Below are 18,468 nucleotides of genomic sequence, written 5' to 3'. Positions count from 1 at the left end.
GGTGTGGTGCCATGGAGAAGGAGGCAGTATGGCTGCCCTGATGGGCAGGAAGGGAGAAGCGTCCGAGTCCATGATGTACAGTGGGCAAGTCAGAAGGCTGTGTGCTGCATCTGGGCTCTGGGCTGGGCGTGGCTAGTAGACTGGGACCAGGAGGCTTCACGCTTACCTACGGGATGTTTTAGGAAAACGCTTTAGTTGCTTCTAATAGGAGAACCTGTAAGTCCGGAAGCCTCCTGGTCATCTGGGCCCACCCAGTAGAGCCTGTCCCATCCGAGGGCAGCATTTTCCACGAGTTGAGGAAAACCTAGAGTGCTTGGCAGAAGGAACTCAGAGGAGGACCCTGTTTGCCCAAAATACCTCCCTACATTCCCCTGAAATTCTTCACTCTCTTGAAAGGCAGGATATTCTTGTAATTTGAGGTGATTCTGGGCAATGCCGCCCTCGGAAAGAGCAAATGCACCTGAGTACCAGGCATTGTCACCTAGAGTACATCTGTGCTCACAGGACAGCCAAAGGGGACGAGGCCTCAGCCTGGCACCTAGGCCCAAAGGGTTCAAGGAGGGGAGAGGATAGGAGGTAACGTCTACCTCCTCAGCTTTGCTAGAGCAAGCTCCTTCAGGACAGAGTCCTAGGAAGGCTGGGGGAGAAAGAGAGAAGCCCGGGCCACAGTTTCCATGTGATGAGTCACTGTCTACTCTCTACTCCCCAAACAACCCATAGGACACATGTCAGCCACTGCTGGTCCTGTTCTGGGTACCCAAAGATACAATAAGGACAGGTGGACGTGGCCTGTCGTTAGTGGCCTGTTGTTAATGTCCTGTTGTTTGTAGCCTGCTGTTAGTGTCCTGCTGTTAGTGTCCTGTCATTAGTGTCCTGTTGTTAGTGTCCTGTCGTTAGTGTCCTGTCGTTAGTGTCCTGTTGTTAGTGTCCTGCTGTTAGTGTCCTGCTGTTAGTGTCCTGCTGTTAGTGTCCTGCTGTTTGTGGCCTGCTGTTTGTGGCCTGCTGTTAGTGTCCTGTTGTTCGTGGCCTGTTGTTATGGAGTTTGTGTCCTGATAGTCCCAGCAGAGTGAGTAGAAAGAGCTTCCACAGGAAGTGCCACAGGTGTGAGAAGTACACCATGAAAGAAGGAAGGAAAGCCTTGACCTCCTCACAGAGCTGCCTTTGCCCTGAGCTTGGATTTTTACCAGGGATGGGACTGAGACCATGGCATCTTTCTCAAGTGTCAAGGGACACGACTAAGTCTTCAATCTGGAAAATTCTTGGTAGACTGCTAATCGAAGCCAAACTAGAAGCCAGGAGACTCAGCAGTGGAATTGCCCTGGAGAGGTGGAGGAGGCGACAGAGAGAGAGAGTGGAATGAGTCCCCGACTTTGGTGGCTGAGCCCCTGTGGCTGAGGGCTGTGAGAGGCGGGGGGGAGAGCGGGCGCTGTGTTCTAGGTGTGATGTCCAGTTGGCTTGCTATGTAGTCTCCCAGAAGGAGACCCCCTCCAGGGTACCATGGGCGAATAGTGTCCTATGACCACCAAGGAGAGGCCAGGCCCCGCACTCTCCCTGATGCTGGGATTCTGCCATCGTCAGCTGCAGCCCCCGCACACAGCAGCCTGGTGCCCCCTTCTGCATGTGTAGCTCACGAGAGCAGATGCCCTTTTGATTTTTACTACAAATTACACCTCAGATAATGTCTCCATTATGGCGAGGACATTCCCTGAGAAAGGCTGGAGCGGCCACCGTGGTCACCAGAGTGGCGTGTGTTCATTCACGGCTTTTCTCCCACACTGGCTGGTTGGCAGCAAAGGAGCCACTGGGCCATCGGGCGGGTGGTTTAATGGATGAGTCTCCCAAATCCACCAATGAAGATGTTCCTCTCAGTCCCTAAAGGAGGGAGGAGGTGAGTGTGCTCCAGGTGAGAGTGCTCCAGGTGAGAGTGCTCCAGGTGAGAGTGCTCCAGGTGAGAGTGCTCCAGGTGAGAGTGCTCCAGGTGAGTGTGCTCCAGGTGAGTGTGGAGGTGAGAGTGCTCCAGGTGAGAGTGCTCCAGGTGAGAGTGCTCCAGGTGAGTGTGGAGGTGAGAGTGCTCCAGGTGAGTGTGCTCCAGGTGAGTGTGGAGGTGAGAGTGCTCCAGGTGAGAGTGCTCCAGGTGAGAGTGCTCCAGGTGAGAGTGCTCCAGGTGAGAGTGCTCCAGGTGAGAGTGCTCCAGGTGAGAGTGCTCCAGGTGAGTGTGCTCCAGGTGAGAGTGCTCCAGGTGAGAGTGCTCCAGGTGAGTGTGGAGGTGAGAGTGCTCCAGGTGAGAGTGCTCCAGGTGAGAGTGCTCCAGGTGAGAGTGCTCCAGGTGAGTGTGCTCCAGGTGAGAGTGCTCCAGGTGAGTGTGCTCCAGGTGAGTGTGGAGGTGAGAGTGCTCCAGGTGAGAGTGCTCCAGGTGAGAATGCTCCAGGTGAGAGTGCTCCAGGTGAGTGTGCTCCAGGTGAGAGTGCTCCAGGTGAGTGTGGAGGTGAGAGTGCTCCAGGTGAGAGTGCTCCAGGTGAGTGTGCTCCAGGTGAGTGTGGAGGTGAGAGTGCTCCAGGTGAGAGTGCTCCAGGTGAGAGTACTCCAGGTGAGAGTGCTCCAGGTGAGTGTGCTCCAGGTGAGTGTGGAGGTAAGAGTGCTCCAGGTGAGTGTGCTCCAGGTGAGAATGCTCCAGGTGAGAGTGCTCCAGGTGAGTGTGGAAGTGAGAGTGCTCCAGGTGAGTGTGGAAGTGAGAGTGCTCCAGGTGAGAGTGCTCCAGGTGAGAGTGCTCCAGGTGAGAGTGCTCCAGGTGAGTGTGGAGGTGAGAGTGCTCCAGGTGAGTGTGGAGGTGAGAGTGCTCCAGGTGAGTGTGGAGGTGAGAGTGCTCCAGGTGAGTGTGGAGGTGAGAGTGCTCCAGGTGAGTGTGAAAGATTGTGATCCTGAAATTTTAAAAAATAAATCACATTTTTCAGATTGAAAACAAGTCCGGCCCCTCAAAAAAAAATCTACGGGGAGATGGTCTCCATACAACCGCGAGCAAATTTAGGGACCCAGTCCTCGGGATGCTGCCAGTCTAGTGGAGAGATCAAGGTTGGCCAGAGAAACCCGGAAGTCTAGAGTCAACCAAGGAGGCGGAGGGAATAGGGGGGCAGGAAAGCCTGTCAGGCTTGCTGGCCAGGGAGAGCATGGAGGGGGCGCTGACGTGAGGGCTCACTAGGCTGTGGACGAGGAGACAAAGGTCAGTGAGAGCGGCCTGCTGAGGTCATTCTCCAGGTTTGCCCTCAGGGACGGGGAAGGAAAGGTTTCTTTCCATGGTGACCTGAGGTCAGAAGGCCTCCCGGAGCCACCCAAGGGTGCAATGCAGTGTGTGGGGACAGAGGCAGCTGGGAAAGGGGCCAGGAAGACAGGTTTGCACCCCCCGCCCCCTTTCCCAGCCCCGCCCCCTTTCCCAGCCCCCGCCCCTTTTCCAGCCCCGCTCCCTTTTCCAGCCCCCGCCCCCTTTCCCAGCCCCCGCCCCCTTTTCCAGAAGTGGCTGAAACCACCGGCTGCTCTGTGAAAAGCGACAACATCAGGGCTATGACTCACTCTCCTCCCCCATCCCCCAGCTCGCTCAGATCTCCAACAGGTCCCGAAAAATCTGTCTTTTTTTTTTTCATCTTCTTCTTCCTGTTTCAAAATACCTGAAGCTCAAAAGGCAACAGAAAGACAAGGCAAAAAGAAAAAAGAAAGCTCAGCCCTCCCCCACCGCTCTACTCCCTCCCCGCCCCCTTCCCCCCCAACCTTAGCTGACTGGATTGAGGCAGACTCTCTTCTGTTTTCCAAAAGAATTCAGTTAAAACCAAACCCCAAACAACCTCAAGACCCCTCACCCACTTGCCTGAAATGAGGGGCTACAACACACCCCTGAGGCTTCTGCTCCCTCCCCAGCCCCGCTGCTGCTTCCTCCCACTACCCCCTCCACAGGAAGCACGAAGCCAGGCACCCCAGGGATCCACCTGATGCAAAATTTTCTTAGACCCAAAGGACCCCCACCGCACCCCCGTCGCATCCCCCAGCGTCAGGGACAGGCGTCGGATTGGTCTCCCACCTTATCACCTCTCGTTTCTATAGGGCTGGAAATTGAGGCTTAGGGAAGACAATTTAGTAAAGCTTTTGGCCTCCTAATCTCCCATATTGAAACCCGAAGGTAGCTGGGGTGTGGCGACACACACACACACACACACACACACACACACACACACACACACACACCCTTAAACCCAGCACTTGGGAGACCAAGGCAGGCGGCATACTATTGCTTTCCAGGCCAGCTTGGTCTACATAATGAGATCTGTCTAAAAGAATTTAAAAGCAAAAATCGAAAAACTCAAAAGCTTGGAATTTAGACTCTTCTGACTCTGGGGTAATTTTGCTCCCACCCCCCCCAGCAGATGTGCCAATATCTAGAGATCTAGAGACAGTTTTTAGTTGCCACCGTTGGGCTGGGTATGTTTCTGGTTCCCTGGGGCAGAGGGTATGGGGACTCTTCAGTATCTTACAACAGATGGACAGACAGCCCAAAGAACCAACCAGCGGGGGGAATATACAGGCCTACACCCCAGAAGACCTAGAGAGACTAGAGAGATAAGCATCAAGATGTCTACATCTGTTTATCTCCTGCTGTAAGGACTGGGGTGATTCTTTTTTTTTTTTTTATGTCTCTTTCTCTTGTTTTTCTGTACAGTTTGAATTTTTAAAGAGAGAGTGGGCATGTATCATTTTTATAATCAGAAAAAAAAGAGCTGTTTTCATTTTGTAAAAATAAAAAAGGGAGTCAGGACTTATTGATTCTGACCCAGCCCCCTCACTAACTAGCTGTCGGGAACAGCTGTCTGGAAAATATGTGCATCTGGAAAGCAAGGCGGGCAGTCCTTCTCGGATTATATTATAGGAATATAAAGTAACATTGTCCTGGGGAAGCTCTCTGAGCTCAGAGAGGAAAAATTGTTAAGAATCCTGAGATGATACCTCTCTCTCTCTCTCTCTCTCTCTCTCTCTCTCTCTCTCTCTCTCTCTCTCTCTCTCTCTCTCTCTCTCTCTCTCACTCTCTCACTCTTTCATTTTCCCTCCGAGTTTGTGTGTATGTTTTTGTAGCATAGAAATCAGGGAGACTCAGGAAGGGCCCATCTGTATCAGATACCTGGCCAGCAACAGACCCAGGACAGACCTAGCACCCTCCTGCCCTCCGGGATGTGTGGAGCAGATATTGCTACACAGAGCCGAGGCAGATATCAGTTCCTGCGTAATCTTGATTTTTATCTCAAAGCTGGGCTAGCGCTGGATTTCTCTACCAGAGGGCCCTTGAGCATTTGGGTGAGATCATACTTAACTGTAGAGACCATCCCTAACCCTGTAAAGGCTGACCGGAGTCTGCGGCCTCTTCCCATTAGATGATAATAGCACCCTTCAACCCCCACCTCAGCAAGTCGTGACAAAACTAAAATGTCTCCAGAAAAGGGCAAATGTCCTGTGGGGGCGCCCAAGGTCACAGCTGGTACAGACCCCTCGGCTCCAGCCTGCCTGGTGTTTTAGAGAAAAAAGACTTCAAAACGCTGACAATCCCCCCCCACCTCGGGGTCCTGCTTAATTGTGTTGCTTACTGATTTCTGAGTCACCGCCCGTGTTTTTTCTGTCTTTAAACGTCTTTTGTTTGTGTCTGCCCCCCCCAAACAGCCCTGAACCTAAATGGGAACCCCTTGGTGGTCCTAGAGTTTCCCTGGAAAGCCCCTTCGCAACCTGAGTCTGGGGCTCTGTTTTTTTTTTTTTTTTTTTTAATTAAAAACAATGCCAGGGCCAACAGGAAGCACAGAAAGGAGCCCTTGAACACAGAAAAATAAATAAATAAATCCCTTGCTTCCTGGGATTGCATACACTGAGAGAAGACCGGGAGAGATACTGTTCGGCCACTTTTCACACTAAAGCCTAAATCAGAACAAGAAGATGAACTTTAAATTGAGTAAGATAAAACCAGTTTGGGAAATTCAATATCTCACCTCCCTTCCTGTCTTTTTAAAAATCCATAATTCATACAGAACCCAGTCAGGGGGTATACAGCTCAAATTGAATTATCCTTTCCCCTGCTTCTACAGACTGAGGCCGGCAGAAGCATTTTCTTGACATGGAGAAAATGAAAAGCAATTTTTTTCTGAGCCTATATTTCCCTGTCTCAACTTCCTTGCCACAGCCTCTCCAGCCCGTAGGGATGGGAGCATTATAAACAGGCACTAACCGACCTTCTAAAGCATATGCTAATTACAGCGCTAGGGATTCACCCTGCTGCTGCCCATACAAACTCAGGTGATGAATACCCAGGGTTATTCATCACAGAGCTGCTGGTTGGAGCTGCAGCCTTGAAACAGCAAGTGTGCCCATCACCAAGTGCTCCTTCAATAACCCTACTCCCCCATCCCCCATGCAATGGAGTCACGACACAGGCCTGGAGAGAAAAAAAAATAAAATAAATAAATATAAATGAACCCAGAAAGTCATCCGGTAATGACAGCAACCCTGTTATTGCATTGTCGAAGCCAGGAACAAAGCAGTGTTCATAGTTCCTGACGTGTGACAAGAAAGGAAGAAATTGCACCGTGCAGCGGCTGCTTATGCTGTGTGTGTGAGTGTGTGTGTGTGTGTGTGTGTGTGTGTCCAAGCAGAGGGCACTGGAAGAGGCTGTGAGCACACCTCCGTATCTACCCTTTGTGTGTGTTGATTTGGGTGTACACGCGTGTCGGGGTGTGGTGTACTTGTCCATGCAGGTAGAGGCTACGGGTCAATATCCGTACCCCCTCCATTGCTCTCCACCTTAGCTGTTGAGAAAGGGTCTCTCGTTTGCCCTCCAGCTCACTGATTCCTTCAGACTGGCTGGCCCGCACACTTCAGAGATCCACCTGTTCCCCTCCTCCAAGGTGCAGGCTTTACAGAGCGCATCCCTGTACCTAGATTGGGTTTTTTTCCCCCCTAATGTAGATGCTGGGTGGTGATGGCCATGAAGTCAGGTCCTAATACATGGTAAACACTGAAATGACCGACCCCTCTCCTCTGTCCCTTCATGTGTTGATTTTTGAACCAGAAATAAAATCCTCAAAAAAAAAAATCAAAGTATAAAATTTAATTTCTTAAAAAAAAAAACGAAAAAAACAGAACAAGAGAGCCGAGACCACCCAGTGCTAATATGTTATGAAAACTACACAGCAGAGGTGTGATAGATTCCTGAGACACAAACCCAAGCGTCCTTGTCTCCTGGGAAACCCGGGCCTGTTTGTTTTGCTTTGCTAATGCTTTTCGATGCCTTGTGGGGGTCTTCCAAAGACTGGCGTGTCAATACCCTCCAGATATGGACCAAAACTTATCCCAAAGCTCCTCTTCCCTGAACCCCCTGCTTCCTAACTGAGAGGTTTGGGTGGCTGGAGGGTTGTTAAGCTGATCAGCATATTATGTGGAGAATTCCCTATTTGCGGCAAGTGACTCAGATTTTTCCATCCACAGTGGTAGTGTCAGATTTCCTTTTCAAATCCCATGATTAAATAAAGGGAGAACAAAAGGAGATGAAGGAAATATTAACTAGGTCTGCCAAGGCTGAAACTCAAGGTGCACAGTTCTGCACGCTCGCCTCCCCATTTCCCTGGGAAATGGACATTGCTTTCAATGTCTCATCCTTTCGGACTCTCCGAATCAACTGATCAACAGAAGAGAGAGAAGTAATGTGCATTTTCCGTAAGCAACAAATCAGATGTGGGGAAACAGCCTCCCCAAAGTACGGGCTGTCCACCTCTGAACAGCGGGGGTGACCTTCACTCGCTATTCCTTTTTTAAAGTGTGTTTTGTGTCCTGTTCTGGAGTGCATTGTCCATTCTGTCATGGCAATTATGCGTTAAGTGCTGTGCCATCCACAGCGGAGAGGGGAGGTCTTTGGTGAGATCACTATGGGGCTTGGCTACATCCACACGTCCTTTCTCAGGGATGTCAGAGAGATCATCGCTGATGGGTTAGGGGGCCAAAGTCCTCTGCCCAAAGAGCTGTGACATGAGAGGGTGAGGTTGATTTGTGGCTACCTCAATGCAAATGGACTCCAAAACACCCCACAGTTCTGTACACAAGGCTTCCCATGGAGCAGGCACAATGGCTTCTCCTAACGGGGGCAAAGAGGATCCCAGATGAATATTCACACAGTCCAGTCCCACTTTTTACCTAGTGCATCCTCTTAAGTGACTATGGTGTCTCCTTGTGGGACTTTTTTTGGTAGGCATCTGTCTGCTTGTTCATTTTCCTCTATTGATCGTTTTCTCCAATAAGCATTTTAGTTGTGGACCACAAACTGGGGAAGCCAGCTCTGGGGAGCCATAGTTCTCAGCTGGTCTGCGATCCTTCTAGTATAGAAAAGGTACACGCCCTTGAGTTTTAAAGATAATCTTGACAATTGTGCTGATCCATGCAAGCAGACTTGGGTCCAGAGAGCGTTCTATACCTGCTTGTTGGGTAACAAAGGAACCCAAAACCATTTGGTGAAGTCTGTATGAAGGATGTAGCCACTTGACTGGGATCTAGAAGGTGTGGTGGTTATGTCTTTACCATTTGTGGAAGGCTCTCCTTCTTAGAGGCCTGGTCAGAAAGAAGGCAGCCTACTGGGAATAGGTCTCCAATCCAGATCTGATTCCAGAAGTAGGATCACCTTCAAGGCATGATGGGAAAGGTAAAACGACTCCAGTTGCCTATGACTGCAGATGCAGCAAGCTGGAAGCCACAGAGAGTTCAGAGCACATTGCGCAAATGCTGATTCTGAATGCATGCGCCTTGGGGAAAGGCCAGGGTAGATCCAAACTGTAGCACATTTTAGCACCGCAGCTCCCAGGGGAGAGGGTAGACCTACAAAAGAAGCTGTCAAACAAGCCCATGGTAGAGTCTCTACCTGTGTGGTTCAGGCATTTACCTTTGGTCCAAGTTTGCATGCAGGGAGTGGCTTTGTCTGTATTTTCAGGGACATCACAGACCTTGACTCCTGAGTGTCAATGGGTAACCCCCCCCCAAGGTGTTGGCAAATCCTTCTTCTCCATCTCCATGAGTAGATGTGGTTTATTGTCTGTCATTACCCATGACTCATCAAGTTGAACCAAGAGAAATTTCTGCTCTTATTGGTTAAATATAACTGCATATTGTCCATGTCCTGTTTCCTACATGATGAACTCTCCTTCCTTCCTTCCTTCCTTTCTTTTGCTTTTTTTGTTTTGTTTTGTTTTATTTATTTTTTTGAGGCAGGGTTTCCCGTGTAGGCTTTGGAGCCTGTCCTGAAACTAGCTCTTGTAGACCGTGTCTCTGCCTCCCAAGTGCTGGGATTAGAGGTGGGTGCCACCACCAGCCACCTGGATGGGGCCTTTCTATAAGTCCCTGTTGAACTTCTGCTAACTGCACCAGAGCCTGCCATCCAGCAGGCACTCAGTACAGGGTATCGAGTGAGTGGACAAGAACAGCATGGGGGGAGGGCACGCTGACTCCTTGGGCCATCAGTGCCAGAGACAGGATCAGGCCTGAAGATGCTGTTGTCTGGCTGCTCTTCCTACCCCTGTTCTAGGCACAAGAAAAGAACCATTGTCAACTCAGATCACTGACCTGAGGTGGGGACACTGAGGAGGAGAGGTCTGCAGAGGGGGCAAAGCCACTCCCCCACTCCAAGTCACTTCCTTCAGCACTCAGCGGGGACAAGGGACTGTAGCCAGCCATCCTCATGGGGGAACTAGGCGTGGGTGGAGGGCTGGGAGGCAGGTCCAGCCCTCTTGGCTGTGTGTGCGTGCGTGTGTGTGTGTGTGTGTGTGTGTGTACTTAGAGAGCCCCCCTCTTCTGTGTGTGTGTATGTGTGTGTGTGTACTTAGAGAACCCCCTCTTCTGTGTGTGTGTGTGCGCGTGTGTGTGCACGCGCGCGTGTGTGTGTGTGTGTGTGTGTGTGCACGCGCGCGCGCAGAGAGAGACGGCCATTTTATACACCAGTGTCTAATGAAGGTTGCAGGTGACTGTGAATGGAACTGATGAGAACATAATTACCCAAGTCCAGGGCCTTGGAAGCTGCACTGCTTGCGCTAATGGAAACGAGGCCGAGAGAGGGTGTCCAGAAGGAGGACTGCTTCTATTTGCCCGAGTTTAAAGCTTCTGAGCTCAGGAAGGGTGGGGGCGGGGCAGAGATCAGCTGAGGAGCCATCTCGGCCCATTTCCCCAATCAGCTCTTTTCTTCTTTAGTCTTGAGAAGGATGTGAATCGAGTCACAAATGCTGGCGCCTCTCTACATAGGCAACCAGGGGGTATGGATTGAAGAGCGCCTCTTTTCTCCACTCAAACACCACTCCTCGGGCTTAAAAAAGGGAGCTTGGTGAAGGAGGTAGCCCAGGAGGGGACAAGCAGAAGGTGGTTGAAGTCATTGCTTTGGAAGGCATGTTCAGGATCTTCTTCAAAAGCAGGGTAGAGACGTTCCACCAGCGAGACATCTGTGTCCAGAGCTTTCAGTGGCCCCAGCCTTCTTGGATATGTTCACCTTCTGTCTCTGACCACCTGGTTTTCCATTGTGGTAAAAGCTGCAGACGGGGGTGGGGATGGGGGTGGGGGGGGGGTAAAGCCAGGAGCCTGGAGTCTGGGGAATTCCATCCATCTAGTCCCTGGCTCACTCCCCATTTTTGGAAGCTGGAACAATTGTGGAGAATAAGGACTCTGCCCAAGAGACACAGCCAGTATATCTAGGGGCTTTAGAACAAGATGGATGGTAGAGCCAGGCCTTTTCTTCAGAGCTCACATATGCACTGAGGTCCGCATTGCAACCGAGCCTGAATGGGAGAGAAAAGTCCTCTATCTGTGGCTCTCTTCCCTCCAGACATCAGGTTCAGTCTTGAATCTGCAAATCACCACTGGAACGCAGTTCATGCATTAACTATGGCGGTTTAGCATATCTTCTAGACGGATTTTGGAAAACACAGGTTCCCAGGCCTTGCCCCAGACCTGCTAGAGTTAAGTCTCCTAGAGTGGGGCTTGGCATCTGTGTCCTTATTAAAGCACCCCTTCCCCGAACCAGCTCTGGAGACACTGGCCTGAGGATAATTCCAAAAGGGAATCTTCACTCAGAAGGAGTCAGATGAGAATTGCCTTGGACGGTGAGGACCGGGCTTGATTTGCATGAGGATAGGGGCCCCAAGTTTTCCTCCAACCTGAGACTTGCTCTCCAAACAACTTGAGGCCGTAATTATACATGCAAAGTGAAAGAGGAGTACCTGGGGACTTCCAGTCAGAAGAAGCCCGTTCCTCTGAAATACCTAGATAATGAAAGAAAAAAATATATTCATTGCATAAAGTGCTCATTAATTCGCTCCTCTGTGGGGGCGTACAGCTTAAAAGCGGGCGCTTTGATTAATCCAAGCTATATTAATTCCACAGTGCTTTTCCCCCTCCCTCTGCCTAGATCTTCATATTTCTTTCCTTTAAAAAAAACCGTAAATAAACTTGTCCTTTTGCAAAAAACGCATTTCCAATCTGGCTGGGCAGAATGGCCCTGGAGTTGGGAGAATCAATCTGGGTTCACCTTTTCTTCAAGTACGCATTTGGAAAGCAGATGTATTCTTTCCAGTTCACTGGAAATGCTAATTTTTTTCCTCTATCACATTTTAAAGCTACATTCTGTGTGGCTAAGGAGTCACACCCTGTACAGTGGTCCTTCAGAGGGCCAGGTGGGGGGCTTGGTCCCAATCAGACAGCAAGCTGGGGAACACGGTTAATTTCAAAGATGGGAAAAAAGAATCTGGAGAATTATTTATGTCCTCCCCCCAAAAAATAAAACCACCCAACTCTAAAAAGGAACAAGAGTTAACCTTCTAATGAAGTTTCCGTCTGTCTGTCCCTCGCTCATGCCTGGCAGGGACTACATAGTGGAGCCTAGGCCTGTCTCCCTTCCCTCCCCTCTCTGAATGTCCCGTGTTGACATAATGGATTGTCTGTTGTCCACAGCTTTTCTGCCTTGGTTTCTCTATTCTCCAAATCCTGGCTGGCCTCCCGAGAGACAGCCATCCTCAAACATTTAGTTAGTTCTCTCAGAGACAGCTGGTACCCCATGAACGACTCCTACAGGTTTTAGCAAAGCCTTCCACTGACTTGGGGATCCAGCCTTATCACAAAACAGCATTCTTGTGGTCTATTAGCCTTACCCAAGAGCATTCTCATAATCTTCGCGGGACCAGCATTGCACACTCTGTCACGTCTTGTTTTATGGAGGCGCTAGCAGTTAAAAGGGGTGAGGGGTCACCATGAACTATTTGAGAGTGTTGCTGGGGGCATTCTTCTCCATTCAAATTACACACTGTAATATTATTCTGATGGTGTTAAAGGAGCAGCTTGCTGGACTTGGGATTGCAGAGACTGACACTCAAAGATAATGACTAGAGAACAATGCTACTTTTTAATTTTAAAACATCAAAAAGAAACTACCTTTTCAGATCAAATCTCATAGAAGATGACCATTTGGATTCCCCAAGTGCAACATGGATAACAGTGATCAAGTTTCAGGACTGCTGGGGTGACAGTGTGTGCTCCCTCCGGTCCAGCAGCATCTTAAGACTTGGGGTGCTACAATGACGAATCTTGGTTGTCAGTTTGACACCTAGGAAAAGGCAACCCCATCAGATTGTCCCATAGACCTACCTGTGGGAGCATTTTCTTAATTGCTATAGGAGGGTCCAGACTACTGTGTGTGGTACCAACCCTAGGTATGTTGAGTCTGGGTTGTATAAGAAACATAGCTAAAAAAGATTTTTAAAAAATGGGGGGCGGGGGTTGCTGAACATGAGCCTAGAGCAAGCCAGTAAAACATTGGTCCTCCATGGCCTCTACTTCAGTTCCGGTCTCCAGGTTCCTACTCCAGCTTCCCTCGATGATGAACTGTAGCCTGTAAACCAAACTAACCGTTTCCTCTCACAAGTTTTTTTTGGTCCATGTTTTGTCAAGCAAACTAGGTCAGCCACAAGAGCAAGAGGTTGAGGGCTGACTTGTGAGTTGTTCATAGGCGAGTATCCGCCCACCCTCATCTGGGAGAGACGTAGGTCCCAGCCCCACGGTTTCCCTGATAGGGGACAACAGACTTCCTTCTTCCTCTAGCTTCCTGAAGAGAGGTGGCACTCATGGAAGTGTGTCTCATTGGAGGCTCCTGGGAGGTAGCAGCAAGTGGTGGGCAGTGCCGGGAGTGTGGGGGATCTGGTGAGGAGAATGTTAGGGCCTGCACACTGTGGCCCGTGGGCCACATTCCATCTTTTGGCAAAGAATGGTTTTTATATTTTTTTCAATGGTTGTAAAGGAAAAATTAAGACACTATTTTCCTTGATAAATGGGAATCACTCTCTTTTCTCTCTTCTTCTTTCTCTCTCTCTCTCCCCCTCTCTCTCTTTCTCTGTCTGTCTGTCTGTCTGTCTGTCTGTCTGTCTCTCTCTCTCTCTCTCTCTCTGTGTCTCACTCAGCTGTAGAGCTGTGTCTAAAATGTTTGCTAGTGAGGCCTTAGAGAGAGTCCAACAAGTCCTGGATGGACATTAAAAGATTCTGCAACGTAAGTAGGTCTGGGTTCTTCCCATAGTTTCCCTCAGTTCAGGACTCTCAGCACAGACACCTGCAGATGCAAGACATTTAAAGACTAGCTGTCTGTCACCCACCTGAGGGTCCAGTGTGATCAGACAGCTTACACTCTACCATCTGATCAGACAGCTTACACTCAGGGATGTGCAGGGACACGCATTTCTCCTAAGGCTCTCCTTATGTATTTTTAAGGCGCAATGTCTTCTCCGATTGCCACAGGAGTCATGGTGAAACGGAAACTGGGAGAAGAAGGCGTGATCCATTCCTGGGCGGCTAGCTAGTCACCCATGACTCCCAGGAGGCTAGGACACTCCACTTAAGACTCCCCTAGCCCGTTTGCCCACGTTCTGCCACACCAAAAACACAGACGAGAGCAATTTCAGACAGGTTTCTGGCAGCTCGTGTCTGGGCATACAGTCTGCCACAGCTGAAGAGGCGGCGGAAGGAAGAGCTTGAGGCAGCTGCTCATGTTGGATCTGCAGCAAGGAAGCAGAGAGACATACTAGTGTTCGCTTTTTATCCAGTGCATGACTCCGGCTCCTGTCAGCGGTCATGGTGGGTCTGGAAATGCCTTTGCAGAAACAGCCAGGGCTCTTATCTCCTAGGTCTTCTGAGTTATTTCAGAGTCACAGTCAATATTTACCCATACTAACCCATCTCTTGTCAACCTGAGACACAGACATGCCACCTTTATTTTTTATTTATTTACTTATTTTTTTTGGTTTTTCTGTTTGTTTGTTTTTGTTTTGTTTTGTTTAAGACAGCCTCTGTATTGATTTGGAGGCTGTCCTGGAACTCTCTCCGAAGACCAGGGTGGCCTTGAACTCACAGAGATCTGCCTGCCTCTGCCTTCCGAATGCTGGGATTAAAGGCATGCCCCACCAATGCCCAGCCAGGATGGCTTCTTCTAGTTCCATCCATTTGCCTGCAAATTTCAAGATTCCACTGTTTTTGTTTTTCCATGGAGTAGTACTCCATTGAGTAAATGTACCTCATTTTCTGTATCCATTCTTTGGAAGAGGGACATCTAGGTTGCTTCCATGTTCTGGCTATTACAAATAATGCTGATATGAACAAAGTTGAACAGACATCCTTATTGTATGAATGTGCATCCTTTGGGCATATGCCTAAGAGTAGAATTGCTGGATCTTGAGGTAGACTGGTTCCCATTTTCTGGAGAAACTGCTATACTGTTTTCCAAAGTGGCTGTACAAGTTTGCACTCTCACTAGTAATGGAGAAGTATTCCCCGTTCTCCACATCCTTTCCAGCATGAACTGTGTTTTTGATTTTAGCCATTCTAATGGATGTAAGATGGCATCTCAGAGTTGTTTTGATTTGCATTTCACTGATGGCTAAGGATGTTGAGGGATTTCTTAAGTGTCTTTCAACCATTTTAGATTCCTCTATTGAGAATTCTCTGTTTAGTTCTGTACCCCACTTTTTAATTAAATTATTTGTTGTTTTGGTGGCTAGCTTCTTGAGTTCTTTGTATATTTTGAAGATCAGCCCTCTCTCTGATGTGGGGTTGGTGAATATCTTTTCCCATTCTGTGGGCTGCTGTTTAGTCTTTTTGACTATATGTCTTTTGCCTTACAGAACTTTCTCAGTTTCAGGAGGTTCCATTTATTAATTATCAATCTCAGTGTCTATGCTGCTGGCATTATGTTCAGAAAGTAATCTCCTGTGCCAATTTATTCAAGGGCCCCTCTCACTTTCTGTTCTAAGAAGTTCAGTGTGGCTGCATTTATGTTGAGGTCTTTGATCCATTTGGACTTAAGTTTGGTGCATGGTGATAGATATGGATCTATCTGCAATCTTCTACATGTCCGCATACAGTTATGCCTGCACCATTTGTTGAAGACACTTTCTTTTTTCCATTGTATATTTTTAGCTTCTTTGTCAAAGATCATGGATCCATAGGTGTGTGGGTTAGTATCAGGATCTTCAATTTGATTCCATTGGTCTACCAGCCTGTTTTTGTGACAGTACCAAACTGTTTTCATTACTATAGCTTGATAGTACAGCTTTAAGTCAGGGATGGTGATGCCTCCTGAAGTTCCTTCATTGTACAGCATTGTTTTTACTATCCTGGGTCTTTCGTTTTTCTGAATAAAGTTGAGTATTGTTCTTTCACAGTCTGTGAAGAATTGTGCTGGGATTTTGATGGGAATTGCATTGAATCTGTAGATTGCTTTTGGTAAGATTGCATTTTTAGGATCTCTGTGAGTTCGAGGCCGGGCTGGACCGACAGCCTCCAAAACAATAAAACAATACAGAGAAACCCTGTCTCATAAAACCAAAAAAAAAAAAAAAACAAGATTGCATTTTTACTATCTTACCTATCCAAGAGCATGGGAGATCTTTCCATTTTCTAGTATCTTCTTTAATTTTTTTCTTTAATGACTCAAAGTTCTTATCATTCAGGTCTTTCACCTGTTTGGTTAGAGTTACCCCAAGATATTTTATGTTGTTAGTGGCTATTGTAAAGGTTGATGTTTCTCTAATTTCTTTCTCAGCCCCTTTATTGTCTATATATAGTAGGACTACTGCTTTTTTTTTAAGTTAATTTTGTATCCTGCCACTGATGCAGGTGTTTATCAGCTGTAGGAATTCCCTGGTAGAATTCTTCAGGTCACTTACACATCTGCAAATGGTAACAGTTTGACTCCTTCCTTTCCAATTTATATCCCCTTGATCTCCTTTTGTTGTCTTATTGCTCTGGCAAGAACTTCAAGTACAATATTGAAGAGATATGGAGAGAGTGGACAACCTTGTCTTGTTCCTGATTTTAGAGGAATCACATTGAGTTTCTCTCCATTTAGTTTGATGTTGACTGTTGGTCTGCTATATATTGCCTTTATTATGTTTGGGTACGTTCCTGTTATCCCTGATCTCTCTAAGCCCTTTGTCATGAAGGGGTGTTGGATTTTTGTCAAAAGCTCTTTCATCATCTAGTGAGATGATCATATGGTTTTTCTTTTTCAGATTGTTTATGTGGTGGAATATTTCTTCGAAGATCATTGCTATGTAATTTATGGCACAGTCTTTTCTTTGGCTGCACTAGAAGCCATGGGGAAATGGATATTAAATGAACACACCGCTAGCCATCCCCGAATCCCACCTTATATATTCTAATATACATAACACAGAGTAAACACCACCATTCTGCAAGGGAGGAGAGGGGACACAGCAAGAAAGGATTAAGTTAAACCTAGGCTGGGACCCAGCTGGGCAAACAACAAACCCTGCAGCTCTGTGCCCTGCATTTAAGATTCCTGGTGGCGTCATTTGGACCCCAAGAGCTTTTGTACCCCCTCCACCTCCAGTTATCATTCCTGCAGCTCCCAAACAATGGCTTTTCTGGTTCTAAGCAGTCTGGAACCCTGGGGCAAGCCTGCATAACTCTGTAACTCTTGCATTTTGGCATGCCTGGTGTCACAGGCACGTGGAGGTTCCAGCTGAGTCCTTGTTCCTATCTGAAACCACGTGAGCTGGGCATTGCTGGGTATTGCTGGGCATTGCTGGGCATTGCTGCCAGCTCAGTTGTGGTCTGGCCTCTTCCACTGCGGCCTTAGTGGGCTCTGTGTACCTTGGTAGCTAAAGATGAGAACACCCTTCCCTTCCCAGACAGTTGCTTTTGAGCAGGAAGCCTCCTCCACAGCATTTCCAGCTCAGGGTCTCCTCTCTCATTGAGTTTTTATAAGTTGAAATATCAGATGAGAAGTCTTGCCCTCAGGGGTCTCCTATGTTCCCCAGTTCTGAGCCCCGGCTTCTTTCGGGGGTTGTTCATTTCATCCACAGTTCAGCTTTCTCTGTGCCACCCGGTGAGCAGCCTTAAACCCACACTCCTTTGCTTGCCAAACAGCACGATTTTCCGATCCACCATGCTTCCCCGCTGCAAACCTGGGCGAGGGCAGTGAGCAGTAACCGTGCCGCAGCCTGAATGGCTGTTCTGTCCTGAAATTCTCCCCACCAGACACATCCATCCGGCCCTTCTGAGCTCAGCCTTGCTTATGTTGTCAGAGCACAGTCAAATGCTTTGCCAGGCCAGGTGGGATCTAAGCTCAAGGTGGGGAGCTTGGCCTGGCAGGGTTTTGGGATTATGTGGGTGGGTGTTACCTTCCCATGGGCAGTTTCTTCTCCTGTGACCTCAGGATTTTCTTGGGCTGCACTCCTGGTGGGCACAGCTTTGGCTCCAAACACTGCAACCATCAGCTGGCCACCCTCAGGGAAGATCTGCTTCTTCCAGGGGCCCATACCTCCTGATAACATTTCACCAGACAGGGGCTCCCCCAGCCTCTACCACACACGCCCCAGTAGGGCCACAGAGCAGTGCTCAGAGCAGCCCCAGTCAGCTAGCAAAGACATCTGAGAAGCTGCCAATGGCAGTGGAGGAGCACAGTGTCCATTCTCAAGCCACACGTGCCTTCTTGGTACCCAAACACGGCCAGTGCAAGCAAGGCGTGAACACCATGGACTTCATTGCAACTTAAGATGGAGACACTTGATTGGGTGGCTGGAAATTTTAGAGCTTGCTCACAGCGTCGAAGAGTGTGTGAAGGGCGTGAAGGGTGAGAGTTTGGTGTGAAGGGTGACCCAGAGAACCAGCTCCATACCACCCTCTCCAAGACTATTTCTGAAGTCTGAGTACAGCTTGGCTCTATTTCTATCAAAGCGTAGCATCTGAAACTGGGCGTGGCAGGGCCTACCTGGACCCTCAGGGAGGCAGAGGCAGGAAGAGCAGGAAGGTCAGCATCAGCCTCTGCTAAGAGGGTTAGTGAGTCCAAATCAGCCTGGGTTCAGTGACACCTCGTCTCTTGAAACAAAGCATAACAACAATGACAACAGCAAAATTATCTGAAAA

The 18,468-nt window shown here is 48.7% G+C and overlaps 1 protein-coding gene across 1 annotated transcript; it reads right to left on the bottom strand.

The window, feature by feature from the left end:
- Positions 1–1,822: 1,822 nt before the first annotated feature.
- LOC121134606 (histidine-rich glycoprotein-like) lies at positions 1,823–17,861 on the bottom strand. The gene is made up of 2 exons (XM_040733120.1): positions 17,724–17,861; positions 1,823–2,782 (listed from the first exon to the last, which is right to left on the bottom strand). Exons 1-2 carry the CDS (start codon positions 17,859–17,861, stop codon positions 1,823–1,825), a joined length of 1,098 nt encoding a protein of 365 aa, XP_040589054.1.
- Positions 17,862–18,468: the final 607 nt, after the last annotated feature.

The sequence above is a fragment of the Mesocricetus auratus genome, unplaced genomic scaffold (genome assembly GCF_017639785.1).
Source record: "Mesocricetus auratus isolate SY011 unplaced genomic scaffold, BCM_Maur_2.0 Super-Scaffold_100028, whole genome shotgun sequence".
Lineage (NCBI taxonomy): Eukaryota > Metazoa > Chordata > Mammalia > Rodentia > Cricetidae > Mesocricetus > Mesocricetus auratus.
Note: the sequence above shows the minus strand (reverse complement) of the source record. Positions and strands in the feature narration are given on the sequence as shown.